Genomic DNA, 19,210 nt, shown 5'->3' with positions numbered 1-19,210 from the left:
GCTTCTTGAGTGTCTTGACAGTAAACACATGTGCTACTATGCCTGCCTAATTTATAGTTTTAAATAATTATCTTTAAAAACTTGCCTAGAAGGCTGGGGATGTAGCCCAGTGGTAGAGCATTTGCCTAGCTTGTGCAGGCCCTGGGTTCAATCCCCAGTACTGCCCGGGGCCGGGGCGGGAGATTTTTTTTGTTTGTCTGGGTGGTTTTTTTTTTTCTTCTTGTTGATTTTTCCTAGAAACTTGGTGCCTTGAAGTATAATAAGAGTCATACATATTCTGCTAATATTTGGTAAAAAAATCAACTAATTTTTTTAGTGAGAGAAAAAAGTGCTTAATAGTTGTTAAACCTTTCAGATGACTAATATTCACTTAGCCATTCTTAGATGCACATTTTTTCAACCCAAGAGTAAAGTATTTGTTTGCATTTAGTGAACTTCTCTCCACATGGCTTTTAGCTACCAAGGACATAGTCACACACAAAAAAATCTCAGCTCTTCTAGAGAGGAATTTGAACTTGATGATGATGATGACTGGCTATTTTGAGAACTTTCCCTTTCCCAGAAATGTAGTAGCTAAATTGCACTACATCACTGGTGGCAGCAGTTCCAGGCTTGTTTTGGCAGCACTTTATCTGCTCACTGACCAACGTTCACATTTTATTAAGTCTGACAGTTTGGTTTATTAAGTCTGACAGTTTTTGGTAATACCTCATACCATCTTTCGAAAGTAACCAAGTGCTATTTGTCAGAATTGATTCTATGGTAATAATACACGCCACCAGCATTATCCTGGCCTCCCAGGTACTTTTGGTTCTTGCCACTGCAGCCCTGGCCATGCTCACTTGGCCCTGAAGTTTCTTCAGTCCCTGGTCGTCTTCTTTCTAATAGCATATCAGCAACTGAAACAAAAGAGTAGTATAGGGGCTGGGGTTGTAGTTCAGTGGCTGAGTGTTCGCCTCACATGCATGAGGCACTGGGTTTGATCCTCAGCACCACATACAATGTTGAAAAATTTATGAGTTACACATGTTCATACTTATTTTAATTTCTTTAAGTAATATAAATGCTAGTTTTTTTGTTTTATCTTGTTGGGTGCTGGGGATTGTACCTAGGGTCTTGTACATGTGAGGTAAGCTTTTTACCACTGAGCCACATCCCCAGCTCTAAATGCTAGTACTTATTATACCAAATGATGGAGTTTCTTTCAGGTAGTAACTTACTCAGTTTAAGTAAACTCAGAGGGAGAATATACAGATTTTTTACTTTACTTTTGCGTTTACTTTCTCTGGCTTTACAGTTACTTTTATATTTGGGTTTAAGAAAAAGTATGTTTTCCCTTTCCATGTTGTGATTTGTTCTTAGCATTGCATTGTTTTAACTGGTAGATGTTCCTTCTCTTCTGCTTCTTTCGCCTTCTCTACCAGTCAGACACAGTCTTCTGCACCTTGGATGGGACCAAATTACGGAGTACAGCCACCTCAAGGACAGAATGGCAGCATGTTGCCTAATCAGCCAGCGGGGTATCGAGTGGCAGGGTATGAAACCCAGTGAAAAAGGACTCTAGAATATAAAGCCAGTGGCTTGAGGCTACAGGGAGTGTAGTAAAGCCGTTGTTTACTTAAAAGATTTATCAAATCAGTCAGTGCAAATATCAGATACAATGTATTTATTTAAAAGATTCATTTTTTAATCATGAAATTACTTATCATCCACATTGTTTTTAAAAAGAAACAAGATGCTGGATGTCTGCCAATTTTTGCCTTCATTACCTTTTTTGATAAAGTTTCTCAGATCCTTGTTTCAAATACAAATGCAGGGATTGCTGCCACTTTTTAAAAATTAAGAGGCAGAAAATTGCACAATGTTGAACATTTTTCCACTAAAGTAGTGTGCAGTTCTAGTTTGCATTCCTGATATGATTTAAAACATGTAATGTAAAGATGGTTTTAAAAAAAGAAAGAAAAACCAAAACTGTGCAAAGTCTAGAAGTTCTTTGTTATCTTCAGCTTGTGCACAATTCTGTTTTAGATTAAAAAAATAATAGGCATTGTTTGAGCTGTCCCATCTTCACTGTTACTCCTTGGGTTTTTTTAAATATAAATTATTAGTTTACATCATTTTTGTATTTACATTTTTTCACAAATTTGTCTTGCCTTATTAAAGTTCTGTAAAATATAGTTAAATGGAAAAAAATGATGTTCACTTAGATTGAAAACTTTTCTCAGATGGATTGATAATTGCATTCATCTTGTGTTTTATATAAGAAGGTGCCTCAAGAATTCCGTTGGATTTGTTTAAAAGGATTTTTATCTTCTGTGATAAACTTTGCTGTGTACCAGGAACTGTAAAAACAAAAACTTGTTACTCAAGAAAAATCTCTGAAATGTGATAAGTTCTTATGCCATGTAACTTTCATGTGTCAACTTATACATTTACATGTATTATTTCATTATGTAAAATGTTTTAGCAGTTTAATATTTTGCACAGTTACCAAACTTTGTATGTCATTTCCTTTTTAAAGGCATCATGCAGAGTTGACATGAGATTTATAAGGTTTTAGGTTGTTTGCATGTGAATATCAAATACATACTTTGGTAGTCTTTGAATACAAAATCATCTCTTGTTTTTCAAGAATTTTGAGACACAAAGTTGTATGTAAAGGAATATAATTTGCCATTTTCTAGTTAGATTTACTTAAAAAGAGTAAATCAACTTAATATGTACAAATGATAGCTGTGAAACTATAGAATATCCTTATGTCAGGCTTGGGGTTCATTATAAACTCCGAAAATAGCCTGAAGGACCAGCCGGGCAAAGCATTTTTTAAATGTTCAGAGGCCAAAAGATAAATAAAAACAAACAAAAGAAAAAAAAAAAAGAAAAGAAAACCTTAAAATCCTACCTCCTTAAACAGCCTTCAAAGAAAAGAATCCTCAGTGCAATCACTATTTTGATTCTTTGGGTACCTGTTTTATTGGAGTTACCAATTTTATTATTTTGGTGTGGCTCCAAGCATTAAGAGGTTTAATCTTTGATGGCATTGTTCTAGTTTTGAAATTTCTAGTACATTTCAGAGTCTCTTAGAAGAGTTGTGGGAGATGTGATTTTTGTTTTGTTTTCAGTGAAGGTCACAAATCCTTCTTGACTTACAGAGAGGAAGGGTCCCCAGTGTATGTGTTTAAATGGTTGGTGGTTTTTAAGATTCTCCGAGAGCTCCCAGTATTTTATTTAGGAACCGAAAAGGCCTGTGAAGTCAAATGAGTTTCCTGGCCTGTATCTTCCAGGTAGGACAAATGACTCTAAGCTGGTCTCTAAGCCAATAATACTTTGTAAACCAGAGCCCAGGAAAGACAGCTTGTAAGTGTATAGTTTTCTGGAGCTCAATTCTATGCAGTTGTACTGATGTTTCATTAAGTCACTGTGTATTTTTAAGTGTTGATAATACATTAAAAGTTGCTTTATGGAAGATGAGTAAATTTTTTAAATACTTGGAAATGTTATTTCCTTGTTAACTTCTACAGATCAGGGCATGCAACCAAAAGCAGCTTAAATACTCAAAATAAAATATCAGGAAGCTATTTTTAGATTCTTCTGGCTTATGTTTCTATTTTAGGAGCCTCATTTTTCTCTTATTAAAAAGTACTTTCCTATACACTCATGGACTGCAGGGTAAGTTTGGGCATAAGTAATTAAATCTGAACACAAGTGTAGCTTTCTTCTCATTTTGACTATCTCAAGTAGTAACAGTTTTTATTTGCCAGTATATTTTCTTACTGTACAAGCTTTCAACTGTACATTGACTACTTTTTGAGAAGAAAGAGATACCCAGTATTCAGAATGAAAAGGTCACTACTGAACAAATTCATATTTCAGAAACATTGCTAACTTTGGTTTAAATCTTAGTGTTAAAACAAGTCATTTAAAGATTTTTCAGTCTAAAAAATCATACTGGAATTAGTATCAGGTAAGGAAATTAAAATTTTTAATAATTTCATTCTCTGCAATATGCATTCAGACTTTCTGGTACTGTAAAGAACCTGAAATGATTCACTCTTAATGGATCATTTTAATCCAGAATTCTTTACCCTGTTTGGATATTAAAGTTCCTTTATGTTTTCTATAACCTGTGGGATCTTCTTGGCAGTGATTATTGTGTGTGAGAATTTTTTTCTTTTTGGTCTAGCTGATTGTTATATTCACTCATTCAGATGTTTATATATTTTAATTCTTATTCCAAAAACCGTGGTTTGCATTGGGTTAGCTGTTTAATACCACAAAGAATTTGCATTTTGCAGTTTTAACTAAATGTGAAACTAGGGTCTCATTTTCCTTGTTAATATTGCCTCCTGTTGAAAATGAGATTCACATTCTAGTTTTTATTCTCCTGTTTTATTCTTGTGATTGGTCATCTTCCTTTTATGTATGCATTAGAGTCCCATTTAAAAAGGCAATCGAAAAGGACTAGATTGCACTTACAAAAGGAGTAACTAAATTCACTAAGTGAATTAGGAAAAAAAAAAGTGTTTGGAGCTGGGGTTGTGGCTCAGTAGAGCGCTCACTTGGCGTGTGTGAGGCCCTGGGTTCGATCCTCAGCACCACATAAAAATAAATAAATAAAGGTATTGGGTCCAACCGCAACTAAAAAATAAATATTTTTTAAAAATGTACTTATAGAAAATAAAAAAGCAAACCTCTTAAATGATTTTTAGAAACATTTATGCCTTTATAGTGGCTTATTCCTATTACATCTTATTTCAACCACTCCATTTTGACTGCTGTGTTTAGGATTTAAAGACCATAACTCCAAAACTCTGAATTTTAATTTAAAAGCTTTAATAAAATGATTGAGTATGTTCCATTTGAATAGGATTTTTCTCCTTTCATTTGGAGACTTTAATTCACATAGATATCATATAAGGAATTAACCAAATATAAAGTCTATAAAGTATTTATAGTGGATTACCTTGAGTGAGTACCCTTTAGTTATTAAAAATTTCTGTTTTATTCAGTCATCTGCAGCACTGGATTTGGAACTGAGATTTTTACCAAGATTGACCAGTAATAATGATTTCTGAAATGGGAGGCTAATGTTACTCTGATAAGAATTCAACTGAAAAAAGGAAACAGTACACTTCCTTACTAGGCCATGCTGTACAGAAAAGGAACATTTACTGTATAAATTCATATTCCCTAGCATCTTATCTTTCTTCAGCTCTAGAATATACATATCCACCAGGCAAGATGTTGGAGGATCCTTCTGTGAAAAAAACTGAATGACTACCAAAAGGCAGGCACTGACATTTGAAAGTCTCCACCAAAACAAAAACAAAAGTTGGCCATTAGGCATCCTACTTTGAATTGTGCCAGTCAGAAATACTAAAAGACAAGGAAATGGGCTGGGGCAAAGCATTCGCCTTGATCCCCAGCACCACATAAAAATAAATAAAATAAAGGCATACTGTCCATCTACAACTTAAAAAAAAAAAAAGTCTTTGAATAGAAATCAAAAGCAAAGAGAAGTACTTGCTTTGGCAGCACATACTAACATTGGAAAAGCACAGAAATTAATATGGTCCCTGCACAAGAATGACAGGCAAATTTGTAAAGCATTCCAGTTCTTTTGAGATTATTATGTTAAGTGAAATTAGCCAAACTCAGAAGGTCAAGAGTCTTATGTTTTCTCTCATATGTGGAAACTAAAGGGAAAGGATAAGAAAGGTGGAGGAGGGGGAAATCTCATGAAAATATCTAAGAGAGATAAGTAGAACAGAGGAAAGGGATCAAAGGAGAGGGAAAGGGGAAATACTGGGGGGTGGTATTGAGCAAATCATTGTTGTGTGCATGTATGAATATGCAACCACAAATCCCACTATTACGTACAGATTAATTGCCAGTTTTTTAAAAAATGGAGAAAAAAAGCAAAGGGAAAAAAAAGTTGGACCAATTTATGAGACTTAGTAGTATACAACTAATCAGACTCCAGGAAGAGAACTTGAGATTGTGAGTGGAATTTGAAATTTTTTCCTGATGAAATGATAGGTTTGGGGATCATAAAAAAGCTATTATTGAATTAAAAACCTGTACCACTAAGAAATTTTGGAACATTCTAAAAGTTGTGAAATGGAAAAAGGACAGAATAATACTGGACTTTGATTCTCAACAGCAACATTGAAAACTAGGGGTCAATAGGATATTGCCTCCAAAAATTAGTATGAATTAGCCTGGCATGGTGGTGCACACCTATAATTCTAAGCACTGAGGAGGCTAAGGTGAGATGATAAGTTCAAGGCCAGCTTGGACAACTTGACACGACCCTCTCTCAAAATGAAAAACAAACAAACAAAAACACTGTGGATATATATAGTTCAGTGATAGGGCCAGTATGGGGAAAAAAGAAAGTATGATGGAGTGTCTAGAGATGGGATTCAGCACAGGAATGGATAAAGGGAAGTGCTAGGATGATGGCTTTGAAAGCACTTGGCAGCCACTCTACACTGATGGTCAGAGGCATAGACCTGGTTATTAGGTTGAACTGTGGAACATTTTTATAGCAGTATGGAGGATGTAAAAAAAACAAAAACAAAAACAAAAACCTTAACATGTACTGGTCATAATAAGGGAAACTCTGAAATGGGATCAATTAAAAAAAAGTTCTATTGACAAGGGTCTGTGAATTAAGATGTATATAATAATAGAAAGGTAATACTAAACTGATGAATCAAAAATGCTGGGGGCTGAGGAAATCGCTCAGTTGGTAGAGTGCTTGCCCAGCACCACACACACACCAAAAAAAAAAAAAAAAAAAAAAAAAAAGCATATTCTAAGTATGGAGACAAAGCAGTGGGGAGAAAGACTCTCCTTTAATTTTCTCATTTGCAAAATGGAAATAGTATTATCTGTTCCATAGAGAAGCAGAGAAATAAGACAGCACATAGTGAGGCCCTAAGCAACTTAGCAAGACCCTGTCTAAATAAAATACTTTAAAAGGGGCTGGAGATGTGGTTCAGTGGTTAAGCAATCCCTGGTATCCTCCCCCTGCCAAAAAAAAAACCCCGCTGGGTTTTTTTTTTTTTTTTTTTTTTAAATCACTAGTACCAAAAGAAAAAACCAAAAATGTTTAAAAGCTCTACACAGCAAAGAAAACAAGAATGTGAAGAGAGAACCTACAGAATGGGAGAAAATCTTTATTAGCTACTCTTTTGACAGGATTAAATCAAGAATGTAGAAAGAGCTTAAACAGACACTTCTCAAAAGAAGAAATACAAATAATCAACAAACATGAAAAATGTCCAACATCATTAGAAATTGGGGAAATTCAAATCAAAAATACCCTGAGATTTCATCTCATACCAGTCAGAAGGGCAGTCTTAAAGAATACAAACAATAGGGGCTCAGGATGTGGCTCAAGTGATTGCATGCTTGCCTGGCATGCATGAGGCACTGGGTTTGATCCTCAGCACCACATAAAAATAAAGATATTGTGTCCATCTAAAACTAAGAAATATTTTAAAAATTATTTTAAAAAAGAATACAAACAATAATGTTAGGATGTGGAGAAAAAGGAACATACATTATTGGTGGGATTGAAATTAGTACAACCACTATGGAAATCAGTGTGGAGGTTGCAAAAGACTAGACATGGAACAACTATATGACCTAGTTATACCATTTCTCAGTCTTTATCCTAAGGAATTAAGTAATTGTAGAAATACATGCATACCCATGTTTATAGCAGCACAATTCACAATAGCCGTCAACTATAGAACCAGCCTAGGTTTCCATTATTAGATGAATGTATAAAGAAAATATGGTACATATACACAATTAACTTTTATTCAACCATAAAGAAAAATGAAATTGTCATTTATAGGAAAATAGATGGGACTTGAGGATATTATGTTAAATAAGCTAAACTGAGAATGGTCAAGGGTCTTATTTTTTTCTCATGTGGAATCTACAGAGGAAAAAGGAAGAATGGGGGGATATCATGAAAATCTAAGGGAGATCAGTAGAATAGAGGCAAGGGAATGGTAAGGGGCTGGGGAAAAACTGGGGGATGATATTGGTCAAATGTTGTGGGCATGTATGAATTTTTAACAGTCAAGCCCACCATTCTGTACAACTATAATACACCAATAAAAAATATGGGGGAAAAAATAAGAACTGAGGATGTAGCTCAGTGGTTGAGGGGCCCCTGGGTTCAATCTCCAGTACCATCAAAAAAGAAAGGAAAGAAGACTTTAAGCGTCAGAAGCTATCATTCAGTTAACAGAAAAATAAAGCAGAGTTTCAAAAGGAAAGAAAAAAATAACTTATGTTTTCTGACCATAAGGAAATTAGGTTAGAAATCAACAACAAAATCTGTTGTGATTATTTACACTTGTGTAAATAATGTGGTATAAAGTATATAACAATTTTTTTTTCTTTTTTGGTACCCGGGATTGAATCCAGGGGCACTTAAGTACTGAACCACATCCCCAGCCCTTTTTTATTTTAAATATTTTTTTTAGTTGTAGATGGACACAATATTTTATTTATTTTTTTATGTGGTGCTGAGGATCAAACCCAGTGCCTCAATCATGCAAGGCAAGCGCTCTACCACTGAGCCACAACCCTGCCCCAGAAAACATATTACTCACAAAAATTCTGGTTGTCACACTGATAGCAAACATGCTAAAATGTGAGAAAAGTTCACTTCAGAATAGAAAAAAAAAATTCTGGTTGTTATAAGGCTTAACATACGTTATTTATGAGACATAAAGCATTTAGCACAAAGCTATAACATTGCTAAGCACATAACAGCCATTATTACATGTTTCAGATCCTGGTTTGCTCAGGGCTAGGGATGTGGCTCAGTAGTCAAGTGCCCCTGAGTTCAATCCCCAGTACCAAAAAGAAAAGAAAGAAAAGCATAATAAAAGCTATTAAAACTAAAACAACAAACAAAAAACAGGTACACTCCAATACACTCCCACCAAAATAATAATTATATATATATATATATATATATATATACATATATATATATATATATATATATAATTTTATTTTTATTTATTTATTTTTTTTGCAGAGGTACCAGAGATTGAACCCAGGGGACCTTAACCACTGAGCCACATCCCCCACCCCATTTTTGTGTTTTAGAGGTCTCACTGAGTTGCATGGGGCTGGCTTTGAACTCTCAATCCTCCTGTCTCTGCCTCCAGAGCCACAGGTTGGCAAATGTGCATCACCATGACTGATTTGATGGTTAAGTGACCCCTGAGTTCAATCCTCAGTAACCCACCAAAAAAAAATTTTTTTTCCTCAGTGGTAAAGAACCTGCCCACAGCGCCACTAGAAGGAAGCAGTTAGACTAGGGCGAGGGGTGCAAAAAATCTCATCACAGGGTTTTCTAAGAGTCCTCACTTTGAGACACATTGTATTGGGAAGCTGTCTCCAATCATGTTCAAAGGTTTTGGGTTTATTCTGTGTGGTTCCAAGAGCCGGAACTAGGATTACAGGAGGCCAATTTCGGCTCATTGTAAGGGAAAACGTTCAATAGGTCAAACTAAGGTAGGGAAGGATAACTTATCATAAACATACAAGAGATAGAAACAACAAGAAATCATAAACATACAAGAGATAGAAACAACAAGCACTTTGGTGGGCAAGATCTCTAAACAAAAATCACGACGTCCGCTAGAGTAGAAAATCTCAGGCGACTTTTGCATCAATTTCCAGTGAAGCTATACACAGAAACATGATTTTTGCGGGACTGAAGTAACGGTTTTCCCTGGAGTTGCGTTGGTGCCTTCCACACCAGTAGGGTTAAATCCAGCAACAGAACCTAAGCTGCACCGGATCCTGCCGGAAGTTCTCAGCGCTCTCCAGGAGTAGGAAACTACAATTCCCATAAGACGACGCGAGCTGAAGTGGGTGGGCATTTGCCGCGCGAGGGCGGCTCTGACCAATAACGACCGCCGTTACAGCGAACAGTTTGGCCGTGTTTGTAAAAGGCCGCGGCAGGCGAAGAGAGAAGAGGTGAGGGCGGTCATCCGCGAGGGGCCTTGGGGCCCACGGGGGGGCGCAGGGCCGGTAAGACGACTGTATTAAGAAAGGGCCCCGACGCGTTGGGGCAGGGGTGTAGGGCTGGGGATTCTGGCGGAGAGCTTATCCAAGGAACAGGATGCCAACGAGGTGATGCTTCTGCTTGGGCCTACTTAGTACCGGAAGTGAGCGGTCGCGCGGGTAGGATGCCGGGAAGCAGGTCCCGGGGGATGTGCGTCTCGCGGCAGGCGGGCCCCGGAAGCGGGAGTTTCGCGTCCTGAAGGCCGGCGGCCAGACATGTGCCCGAAGGATGTCTTTTCCCTCCGAGGCAGTGGAGGGCTAATGTGCCGTCTCCTCTCACTTGTGGTTTGACAGGAAATCCAGCACATTCCAAACTCATGTTAGATGCCTGCTGGCTGTGACAATTTCGTTAAATCTCAGTTTCATCTCCAAGATGGGCAATTATTCACAGGCTCGAGTGCGCATTACATGAGTAAATGCATAGAAAGGGCTTATCCACACGGAGGGTACTCGTGTAGTTGTGTGTGTGTAATCGATGTGTGTGTTTACATTCATGATCGTCATTCATTCTCTTCTAACCGTTTCACAAGCGTTAAAAAGCATTCTGCAAACTATATAGTTGCACAGCCAGATAGAACCAGAATGAAAACCCAGCACTTCAGGAGCTGTCAGGGCTTAACTCTTCCATCACCAGCCCCTTTACATTCTCTTGCTAAGGAGACTGTTTTATTAATTTGCCAAAAAGAGACTACCTAGAGACCTTTCATCTTTCAAATACAGGGTCTTTACAAGTTAAGTGTTTGTATATGCTTTCAATACAGAATCTGTAATAAGTGGTACTAGCACACATTAAAATTAAAATAGTACAAAACAGTGAAAGGTAAGTCTACTTTCCAGACCCACTGTTTCCCTAGTCACAAATCACTTCTGTGGTAGTAAACGTTCATACACATATATACACCCCTATTCTCTGTCCCCTTTAAAACCAAAAATAGCATGTTATAAGCAAAGTACTACGATTTTTTTCATTTCACAATATACATTGATATTTGAACCACAGTACACATACATCTGTTCAGTTCTTGTTTTACAGTATGGGGATCCAGATCAGAAGTGTTCTACTTTTAAGTTACATCCCCAGATATGTTCCCCCCCCCCCTGTACTTGGGACTGACCCCAGAAGTGCTTTATCACTGAGCTACATTTCCAGCCCTTTTCATTTTTTTATTTTGAGACGGTCTCACCAAGTTGCAGAACTGTCCTGGAACAGTCCTCCTGCCCCAGCCTCTTGAGTAGCTTGAGATATAGGTCTGCACCAAACCTGGCTGTTGTCTGATTCTTTTTAATAGCATATTGTGTGTGGGCTGGGGATATGGCTCAAGAGGTAGCGCGCTCGCCTGGCATGCGTGCGGCCCGGGTTCGATCCTCAGCACCACATACAGACAAAGATGTTGTGTCCGCCAAATACTAAAAAAAAATAAATATTAAAATTCTCTCTCCCTCTCTCTCCTCTCTCTCACTCTTTAAAAAAAAAAAAAAAATAGCATATTGTGTGATTACACTAAAATTTTCTTATGTCAGTTCTCTATTGATGAGCTCTTAGACTGTTTTTATAGTTCTGCATTTATGGACAGTTCTTCAGTGAGTATCCCTTTATATACTTTTTTGCACATGTGAGGATACATGCAATATCATAAGTGGAATTGTTAAGGCAAAGTATGTATATGACATTTATTGTATTTATATCTCTTCCAAGAGTTTTACAATAACAGTATAGAATGTTTCTCCACATTCTCATGAATACAGTGATAATTTTCTTCTTTTTTTTCCACTTTGCCAAAGTGTTATCTTGGCTTTTTTGTGTTTGTGTGGGTTTTTTGCTGTTGTTGTCTTTTTTGTTTTTCACTTTGTGGTGCTGGGGATTGAACCTAGAGCTTTGAGCATGTGGAACAAATACTTTCCCACAGAGCTGTACTTACCATGTTACCTTGTTTTAATTTGCCTCTTCCTTACTATAAGGTTGAGTATCTTCACATATTTAAAATCACGTTTATTTTTTCTTGTTCTCAACCTTTTTTTAATGTCTTTTCTCCTTTTTTCTAGTGGATTTCTTTTCCTTATTTTTTTAAATGTTTATTTCTTAGTTTTAGGTGGACATAATGATTTTTTTAATATTTATTTTTTAGCTTTAGGTGGACACAATATCTTTATTTTATTTTTTTGTGGTGCTGAGGATCAAACCCAGTGCCTCACGCATGCCAGGTGAGCACGCTACTACTTGAGCCATATCCCCAGCCCCTGGACATAATATCTTCATTTTATATTTATGTGGTGCTGAGGATCGAACCCAGTGCCTTGTTCATGCTAAGCAAGCACTCTACCACTGAGTCATAACCCCAGCCCTTTCTTATTGTTTTTTTAAAACTAGGAAATTAGACCTTTGGCATTTGAATTCCAAATATTTTTGTCTTTTTAAAAATAATAACAGCTTTATTAAAATATTCATATAGGGGCTGGGGATGTGGCTCAAGCAGTAGCGTGCTCACCTGGCATGCATGCGGCCCGGGTTCGATCCTCAGCACCACATACAAACAAAGACATTGTGTCCGCCAAAAACCAAAAAATAAATAAATATTTAAAAAAATATATATTCATATAACAAAATTTACCCTTTTAAAAGGTGTTACAATTTAAAGGTTTTAGTATATCCACAAAGTTATACAGCCTTTCATCACTCCAGAAAGAAACCTCATACCCATTAGCAGTTACTGTCAATTTCCCCTTTCTTCCAGCTGTGGCAGCCACGAATATGCTTTCTTTTATTTTTAATTTATGTTTTAGGACTAGGGATTGAACTCTGGGGCACTTATCACTGAGTGACATTTCCAGCCCTTTTTATTTTGAGTCAGGGTCTCACTAAGTTGCTGAGGGTCTCACTAAATTGATGAGGGTAGTCTCAAGCTCAGGATCCTCCTGCCTCAGCCTCCCAAGTCTGGGATTATTGGCATGCACCACTATGTCCAGTTTACTAATTTGCTTTCATCTCTATATACTTTGCTATTCTGGATATTTTATTTAAATGGAATCACATAACATGTGGTCTTTAGTGTCTGGCTTCTTTGATATAGCATAAATATTCCATATGATTACCTAAGCATGAGAAAGGTGGCGCAACATTATTATTCATTAGAGATTTGTAAATAAAACCATGGTGAGATACCATTTTAGGTCCACTAATCAAATGGCCATAATGAAGAAGACTATAACAAGCACTGGCCAGGGGTAGAAAAGTGGGAATCCTTTTGGGTTGTTGGAGAAAATGTAAAATGGTACAGCCATGTTGTTATCAACAGTTTGGCAGTATCTTAGAATGTTTATATATTTATAGAAGAGATAGATATGTTTATTCTGATTTGAACATTATACAATGTTTACATATATTGAGACATTACATGGTATCCACAAATATGTACTTTGTGTGTATGTGTGTGTGTGTGTGTGTGTGTGTGTGTTGCTGGGGATTGGCACCACTAAGCTACATCCCCAAGTTTTTTTTTTTTTTTTTTTTGTAACCTGGAGATTGGACAAAAGGGTGCTTTATCACTGAGCTATATCCCCTGGGTTTTGTTGTTGTTGTTGTTGTTGTTGTTATTTGTTTGTTTATATTTTTGTTTTTGAGACAGTTTTGTTAAGTTGCTGAGGGTCTCACTAAATTGCAGAGGCTAACCTTGAACATGTGATCCTCCTTCCTCAGCCTCCTGAATCACTGGGATTACAGGTGTGTGCCATTGTGCCTGGCTTTTGTTTTTTTAAAGCTATAAGGAAAGCTTACTTTTGGGAAAGTATTCCATTTTACATATATGTATGTATATGTATGACATAATTAATTTATCCAGTTTCATCTATGAAGGACATTAGGTATTTGTGAGCTCTACTGTTAACAAAAGTGCTTGTGAGTAGCTTTATATTTCCCTCATTTACACATGTGGGAATCTGTAAGATAAATTCTTATTAGTGGAATTATACTAAAGGAGTATGCAGAGGAAATATCAGCAACCTTAAATTGAGGAACATTCTATAAAATTCCTGACTCTTCAAAATATGTTAGGATTATTAAGACCAAGGAAACATAGTAACTCACAGGCCTGTGAAGACTAAGGAGATGTGATAGCTAAATGTAATGTGATATTTTGGATTGACTCCTGGAGAGAAAAAAGACTAAGACTGGAGTTCAGTTAATAAGGTGCCTCTGCTGGTTTCTTAGTTTTGACAAATGTCCTGTGGTAATATGTAGTACATCACTATTGGTTAATGTCAGAAGAATATGAGTTAGGGGTATCTGCAAACTCTATTCTATCTGCAGCTTTTCAGAAAATCTATAATTATTCTAAAGTAGACAGTTTATTCTTTTAAAAAGAAGGCATTAGAAAAATTGGTGAAATCCAAATGAAGTCTGTAGTAGAGTGAGTCGTATTGCACCAGTGTTAAACCTTATTGTGACAGATGTCTCATAGTTATGTAAGATATTAATCTTAGGGGAAAACTGGGTGAAGCATATACAGGAATTCTTTGTACTATCTTTGTAGCTTTTCTACAAAATAAGTTCCAAAGTTGAACTTTTTTATTTATTTATTTTTTTCAGTGCTGGGGATTGAACTCAGGGTCTTAGACATGTTAGGCAAGCAGTCTGCCTTTGAACTACATCCTCAGCCCATGAAAATCTTTTGTTGTTGTTGTTGATTGTTGTTTTTAAGAAATATGCAGGGCTGGGGCTGTAACTCAGTGATAGAGCACTTATCTGACATGTGCCAAGTCCTAGGTTCCCAAAGAACAAATATGCAGTTGTAATTTTGAAAGATACTAGCAAGTTGCCTTCTACAGGGCATAAAGCAAACAGCAAAAGCTGGGAATGGAAGTACACGACTGTAATCCCAGTGAGTCAGGAGGCTGAGGCAAGAGGATTGCAAATTCAAAGCCAGCCTTGGCAATTTAGCCAAATCATTTCAAAATAAAAAGGTCTACAGATGTGGCTAAGTGGTTCAATCAATGTTCCAAAAAAAAAAAAAAAAAAAAGTAAATCGTCCTTTGAAATTGGGGGGAAAACAATGCTAACTGCTAATTTAAAAATCAGATTACTTTTTTAAAAAGCATTAAAATTCAATATTTAAAACATTAAATGTTAACCAGGTGTGGCAGTGCATGCCTGTGATCCCTGTGACTAGGGGGACTGAAGATGGATGATAGCAAGTTTGAGGCTAGCCTCAGCAATTTATTGAGACCCTGTTTCAAAATAAAAAAGTAAAAACAGTTGAGGATGTAGCTCAGTAGTAAGAGTGCTCTTGAGTTAAACCCAGTACTGTATAAATAAATATTTAGATAATGATATCCATGCCAAACTTGTTATTTGCTTTGTTTTTGTTTTTTGTTGTTGGAATTTGTGTGTGTGTGTGTGTGTGTGTGTGTGTGTGTGTGTACCAGAGATTGAACCAGGGGCACTTTACCACTGAGCCACATCCCCAGCCCTTTTTTTTTTATTTAATTAGAGACACAGTCTTGCTGAGTTGCTTAGGGCTTCGCTAAGTTTTTGAGGCTGGCTTTGAACTCAGGATCCTTCTTCCTTAGCCTCCCAAACTGCTGGGATTACAGGTGTATGTCACCATGCGGGGCTTTTAATTTGAAATACATCAAAATATGAGAGGAACTGACAGAAGGAAGGATTACTAGACATAATAAAGCAAATATAATAAAATGTTAATTGTAAAACTCAATGGGTGGGCACATGAGGAACTCACTGTATAATTTTATATCTTTGAAATTTTTCATAATATTGAGGGGGAAAATCACAGGTAGAAACTTGGTACTCTTAGATTTTTGTGTGTTTGCAGAAACAGCATTGCCAATATTGCTGGCTGGAAAGGAAGGAATTACATATTTTTTTTTTTATTTTCATCTGTAGAGCAATTGTTTGGCTTAAATGAGATATATTGTGAAATCCAAATGAAATAATGAATGTGAAAGCAATCTAGAGAATGTAAAGCACTCTTTTTTTTAACAGTACCTGGTCAATCAGTGTTCATTAAATAAATGTTTTTCTGTTTCATAGTTTTGCTGTCTTGTAAAAATCATAATAGTTGACATTTATATCTGACTTCAAATTTTCTAGTCTTATTTAAATTTAATACCAACAAATATTTCATGAAGGATCTGGTTGTTCTCCTTGGCATTAATTACAAAAATTATACTCCAGCTCATTTTCCATCTTCAGTTTTACCATCTCCTCTAAAGACAGGCTCTTTTTGTTTCCTTTAGCACCTTTGTGGACTTGAAAATACAACATTGATAAGTGAGATTAGAGACTTCCACCATCAAACACCTTTTCACTGTGTGAATCTTTTGCAGAAGACAAACGCCAATTGCAGCTGTGTTTGCAAAGAATCCACAGTTAAATTATGCACTGGATGGGTGTGGTGACAAGCTTGCCTCTTTACAATGATGATGATCTAGGTTTTAGAGGTCTTAGTCCATGGATGGCCGACTCCATTCCTTGGGGCCAGAGATGAGGCAGAACATCATGGTAGAAGATTATGGTGGAGGAAAGCAGCTCAGGACATGGCAACAGGAAGCCTAGCCATAAAGCACTCTTAGGAATGTAATATATTACTTTTAGGAAAGATGAGCATTTGGCCAATTCTATATCATGGCTCTAGTTGTTCTTGTCAACTGGAGGTGGAGTAAAGTTAACTTTGTTTCACTTTCTTGAAGTTAGAAGTATAAAATATTTAACCATTTCTATAACAATTTGTCAACTATTTCTCAAATAATTGTGAAAAACTTAGCTTCTGTGATTTTTATTTCTTTTGTTATCTTTTTTTTTTTTGTGTGTGTGTGTGTGTGTGCGCGCTGAGGATTGAACCCAGGCTCTCACTCATGCTAAGTTTGTGCTCTACTACTGAACTGTACTCCCAGCCTGTATTCTGTCTGAACCATCTCATCTTTGTATGATATTAATATTTTTTTTTTCTTGTTTTACTTGTAGACCACCAAAATCTCCACTTAGGGAAGTGGGAATCTTTGACTGTGGAAAATTGGGCAGGAGCTTTGCGATTGGCTGGTCAAGAAGGAGGAGGCAGAATGTCTGCATTGTTACACCATAGAATTCAAAATTGAGAAGACTTTGTGTTAAGCAGTATCATTTACTCTGCAAATGATCATGCCTTTACCTGTCCTCTCTGATCATCACAAACTAATGAAACACACTTTAAGTCTTATAAATTCAGGTTACACTGTTTTTCAGATGCCCTGGCAGCTAGTACAGGTAGGACTGGACTGGGTTTTATGGGAAATGGAGAAAGAGAAAGAATCTGTCTTTCCTGTTCTCTAGTCCTTGCTTAAGTTAAACATCTATGCATTCAAGATTTGATTAAATAGCTACATGTGGTTGTGCTCACCTGTAATCACGGTGATTTGGGAGGCTGATGCAGGAGGATCCTAAGTTCAAGGCCAGACTGGGCAGTTTAGCAAGACCTTGCCTCACAATTTACCAAAAAAAAATTTTTTAAGGGTTGGGGCTGTATCTCAGTGGTAGAATGCCCCTAGTACCAAAAAACAAAACAAAAACCCAGATAAAACAAATTTGGTGAAATAACTTCAAATGCTATACAGAACAGATCATGGAAAAATGCTTTGGTTGCTACAGTAGAATTTTTTAAACGTATAGAGAAGTAGAAAGAAAAGTTTTATCCAATTTATTTTAAGTATATTTTTTAGTTGTAGCTGAACACAATACCTTTATTTTGTGATGCTGAGGATCGAATCCAGTGTCTCACATGTGCTAGACAAGTGTTCTACCACTGAGCCACAACCCCAGCCCCAGTTTTATCCACTTTTTATTTCATTTGATGATTTAGATTAATGTTGTTTTGTGATATGATTTCAAAATATTGGATAGTTTATACACACTATGCTAAATATTACAAGTGACTTCAGCTGTGTGTGTGTGTGTGTGTGTGTGTGTGTGTGTGTGTGTGACTGTGTACTCATCCTAATGGGCTTGTCTTCCTAGGGCCTGTGAAAAATGGAACCAAATTCTCTGAGGACTAAAGTCCCAGCTTTTTTGTCTGACTTGGGGAAGGCCACATTGAGGGGAATCAGAAAGTGTCCCCGCTGCGGCACATACAATGGAACCCGGGGCCTGAGCTGTAAGAACAAGACATGTGGAACCATATTTCGCTATGGTGCACGGAAGCAGCCTAGTGTTGAAGCTGTCAAAATCATCACAGGCTCTGATCTGCAGGTCTACTCTGTACGGCAAAGAGACCGGGGTCCTGATTACCGATGCTTTGTGGAGCTTGGTGTTTCAGAGACGACAATCCAGACAGTAGATGGAACTATCATCACACAGCTGAGCTCTGGACGGTGTTACGTCCCATCCTGCCTGAAAGCTGCTACCCAAGGCGTTGTGGAAAACCAATGCCAACACATCAAACTGGCAGTGAATTGCCAGGCAGAAGCTACCCCTCTGACCCTGAAGAGTTCAGTCTTGAATGCCATGCAGGCCTCCCCAGAAACCAAACAGACCATTTGGCAGTTGGCCACAGAACCCACGGGTCCCCTGGTACAGAGGATTACTAAAAACATCTTGGTGGTGAAATGCAAGGCAAGCCAGAAGCATAGTTTGGGATATTTGCATACATCTTTTGTGCAGAAAATCAGTGCCAAAAGCTTGCCTGAGCGCCGCTTCTTCTGCTCCTGTCAGACTCTAAAATCGCACAAGTCAAGTTCTTCTAAGGAAGAGGCATCCCAGAGATGCATTCATTTCTTTGCTTGCATCTGTGCCTTTGCCAGTGATGAGACATTGGCTCAGGAATTCTCAGACTTCCTAAATTTTGATTCCAGCGGTAGGTGGTATGATTGACGTGTAGTTCTCTGTTTTTCTAAAATAGCAATGAAAGAGTTTCACTGATAGATTTGGAGATTGTTCTGGCAACCTTCAGAAACAGTTGCTGGATAATTCAAATGAAAAGCATTCCTTCTTTTAATCCCAGTCAGCATAAAGGTTGATTGCTTGGTTGATTTGTTGGATGGATAAATTTGATGAAGAGAGTTGGGCATTTTTATTGAGGCAATAAATCTAGCAAACTTAGCTTTACTTTGTTTTACT

General features: G+C 37.1%; 2 protein-coding genes and 1 pseudogene across 17 annotated transcripts in view; all 3 read left to right on the top strand.

Annotated features, from left to right (window-relative positions):
- Positions 1 to 4,123, top strand: part of Tia1 (TIA1 cytotoxic granule associated RNA binding protein) — a 32,035-nt gene extending 27,912 nt beyond the window's left edge. For 7 of the 12 annotated variants that reach the window (XM_076832619.1, XM_076832618.1, XM_076832616.1 and 4 more), the window contains one exon: positions 1,425 to 4,123. In XM_076832619.1, coding sequence (XP_076688734.1) covers positions 1,425 to 1,551 — 127 coding nt within the window. In that variant the 3' untranslated portion in view covers positions 1,552 to 4,123. Of the gene's footprint in view, positions 1 to 1,385 lie in introns of all 12 variants that reach the window. The other 5 variants (XM_076832613.1, XM_076832610.1, XM_076832611.1 and 2 more) reach the window with 1 other exon arrangement.
- Positions 4,124 to 5,522: 1,399 nt separating this feature from the next.
- On the top strand, positions 5,523 to 5,621 carry LOC143380816 (U6 spliceosomal RNA; annotated as a pseudogene).
- A 4,349-nt stretch (positions 5,622 to 9,970) lies between these two features.
- The window catches only part of C14H2orf42 (chromosome 14 C2orf42 homolog), a 35,319-nt gene continuing 26,079 nt past the window's right edge, over positions 9,971 to 19,210 (top strand). For 2 of the 5 annotated variants that reach the window (XM_076832971.1, XM_076832967.1), the window contains exons 1-3: positions 9,971 to 10,023; positions 17,087 to 17,365; positions 18,113 to 18,947. In XM_076832971.1, the coding sequence (XP_076689086.1) occupies positions 18,125 to 18,947 (823 nt within the window). In that variant the 5' untranslated portion in view covers positions 9,971 to 10,023; positions 17,087 to 17,365; positions 18,113 to 18,124. Of the gene's footprint in view, positions 10,231 to 17,086; positions 17,366 to 18,112; positions 18,948 to 19,210 lie in introns of all 5 variants that reach the window. The other 3 variants (XM_076832969.1, XM_076832968.1, XM_076832970.1) reach the window with 3 other exon arrangements.

The sequence above is a fragment of the Callospermophilus lateralis genome, chromosome 14, assembly GCF_048772815.1.
Source record: "Callospermophilus lateralis isolate mCalLat2 chromosome 14, mCalLat2.hap1, whole genome shotgun sequence".
In the NCBI taxonomy this organism is placed as follows: domain Eukaryota; kingdom Metazoa; phylum Chordata; class Mammalia; order Rodentia; family Sciuridae; genus Callospermophilus; species Callospermophilus lateralis.
Note: the sequence above shows the minus strand (reverse complement) of the source record. Positions and strands in the feature narration are given on the sequence as shown.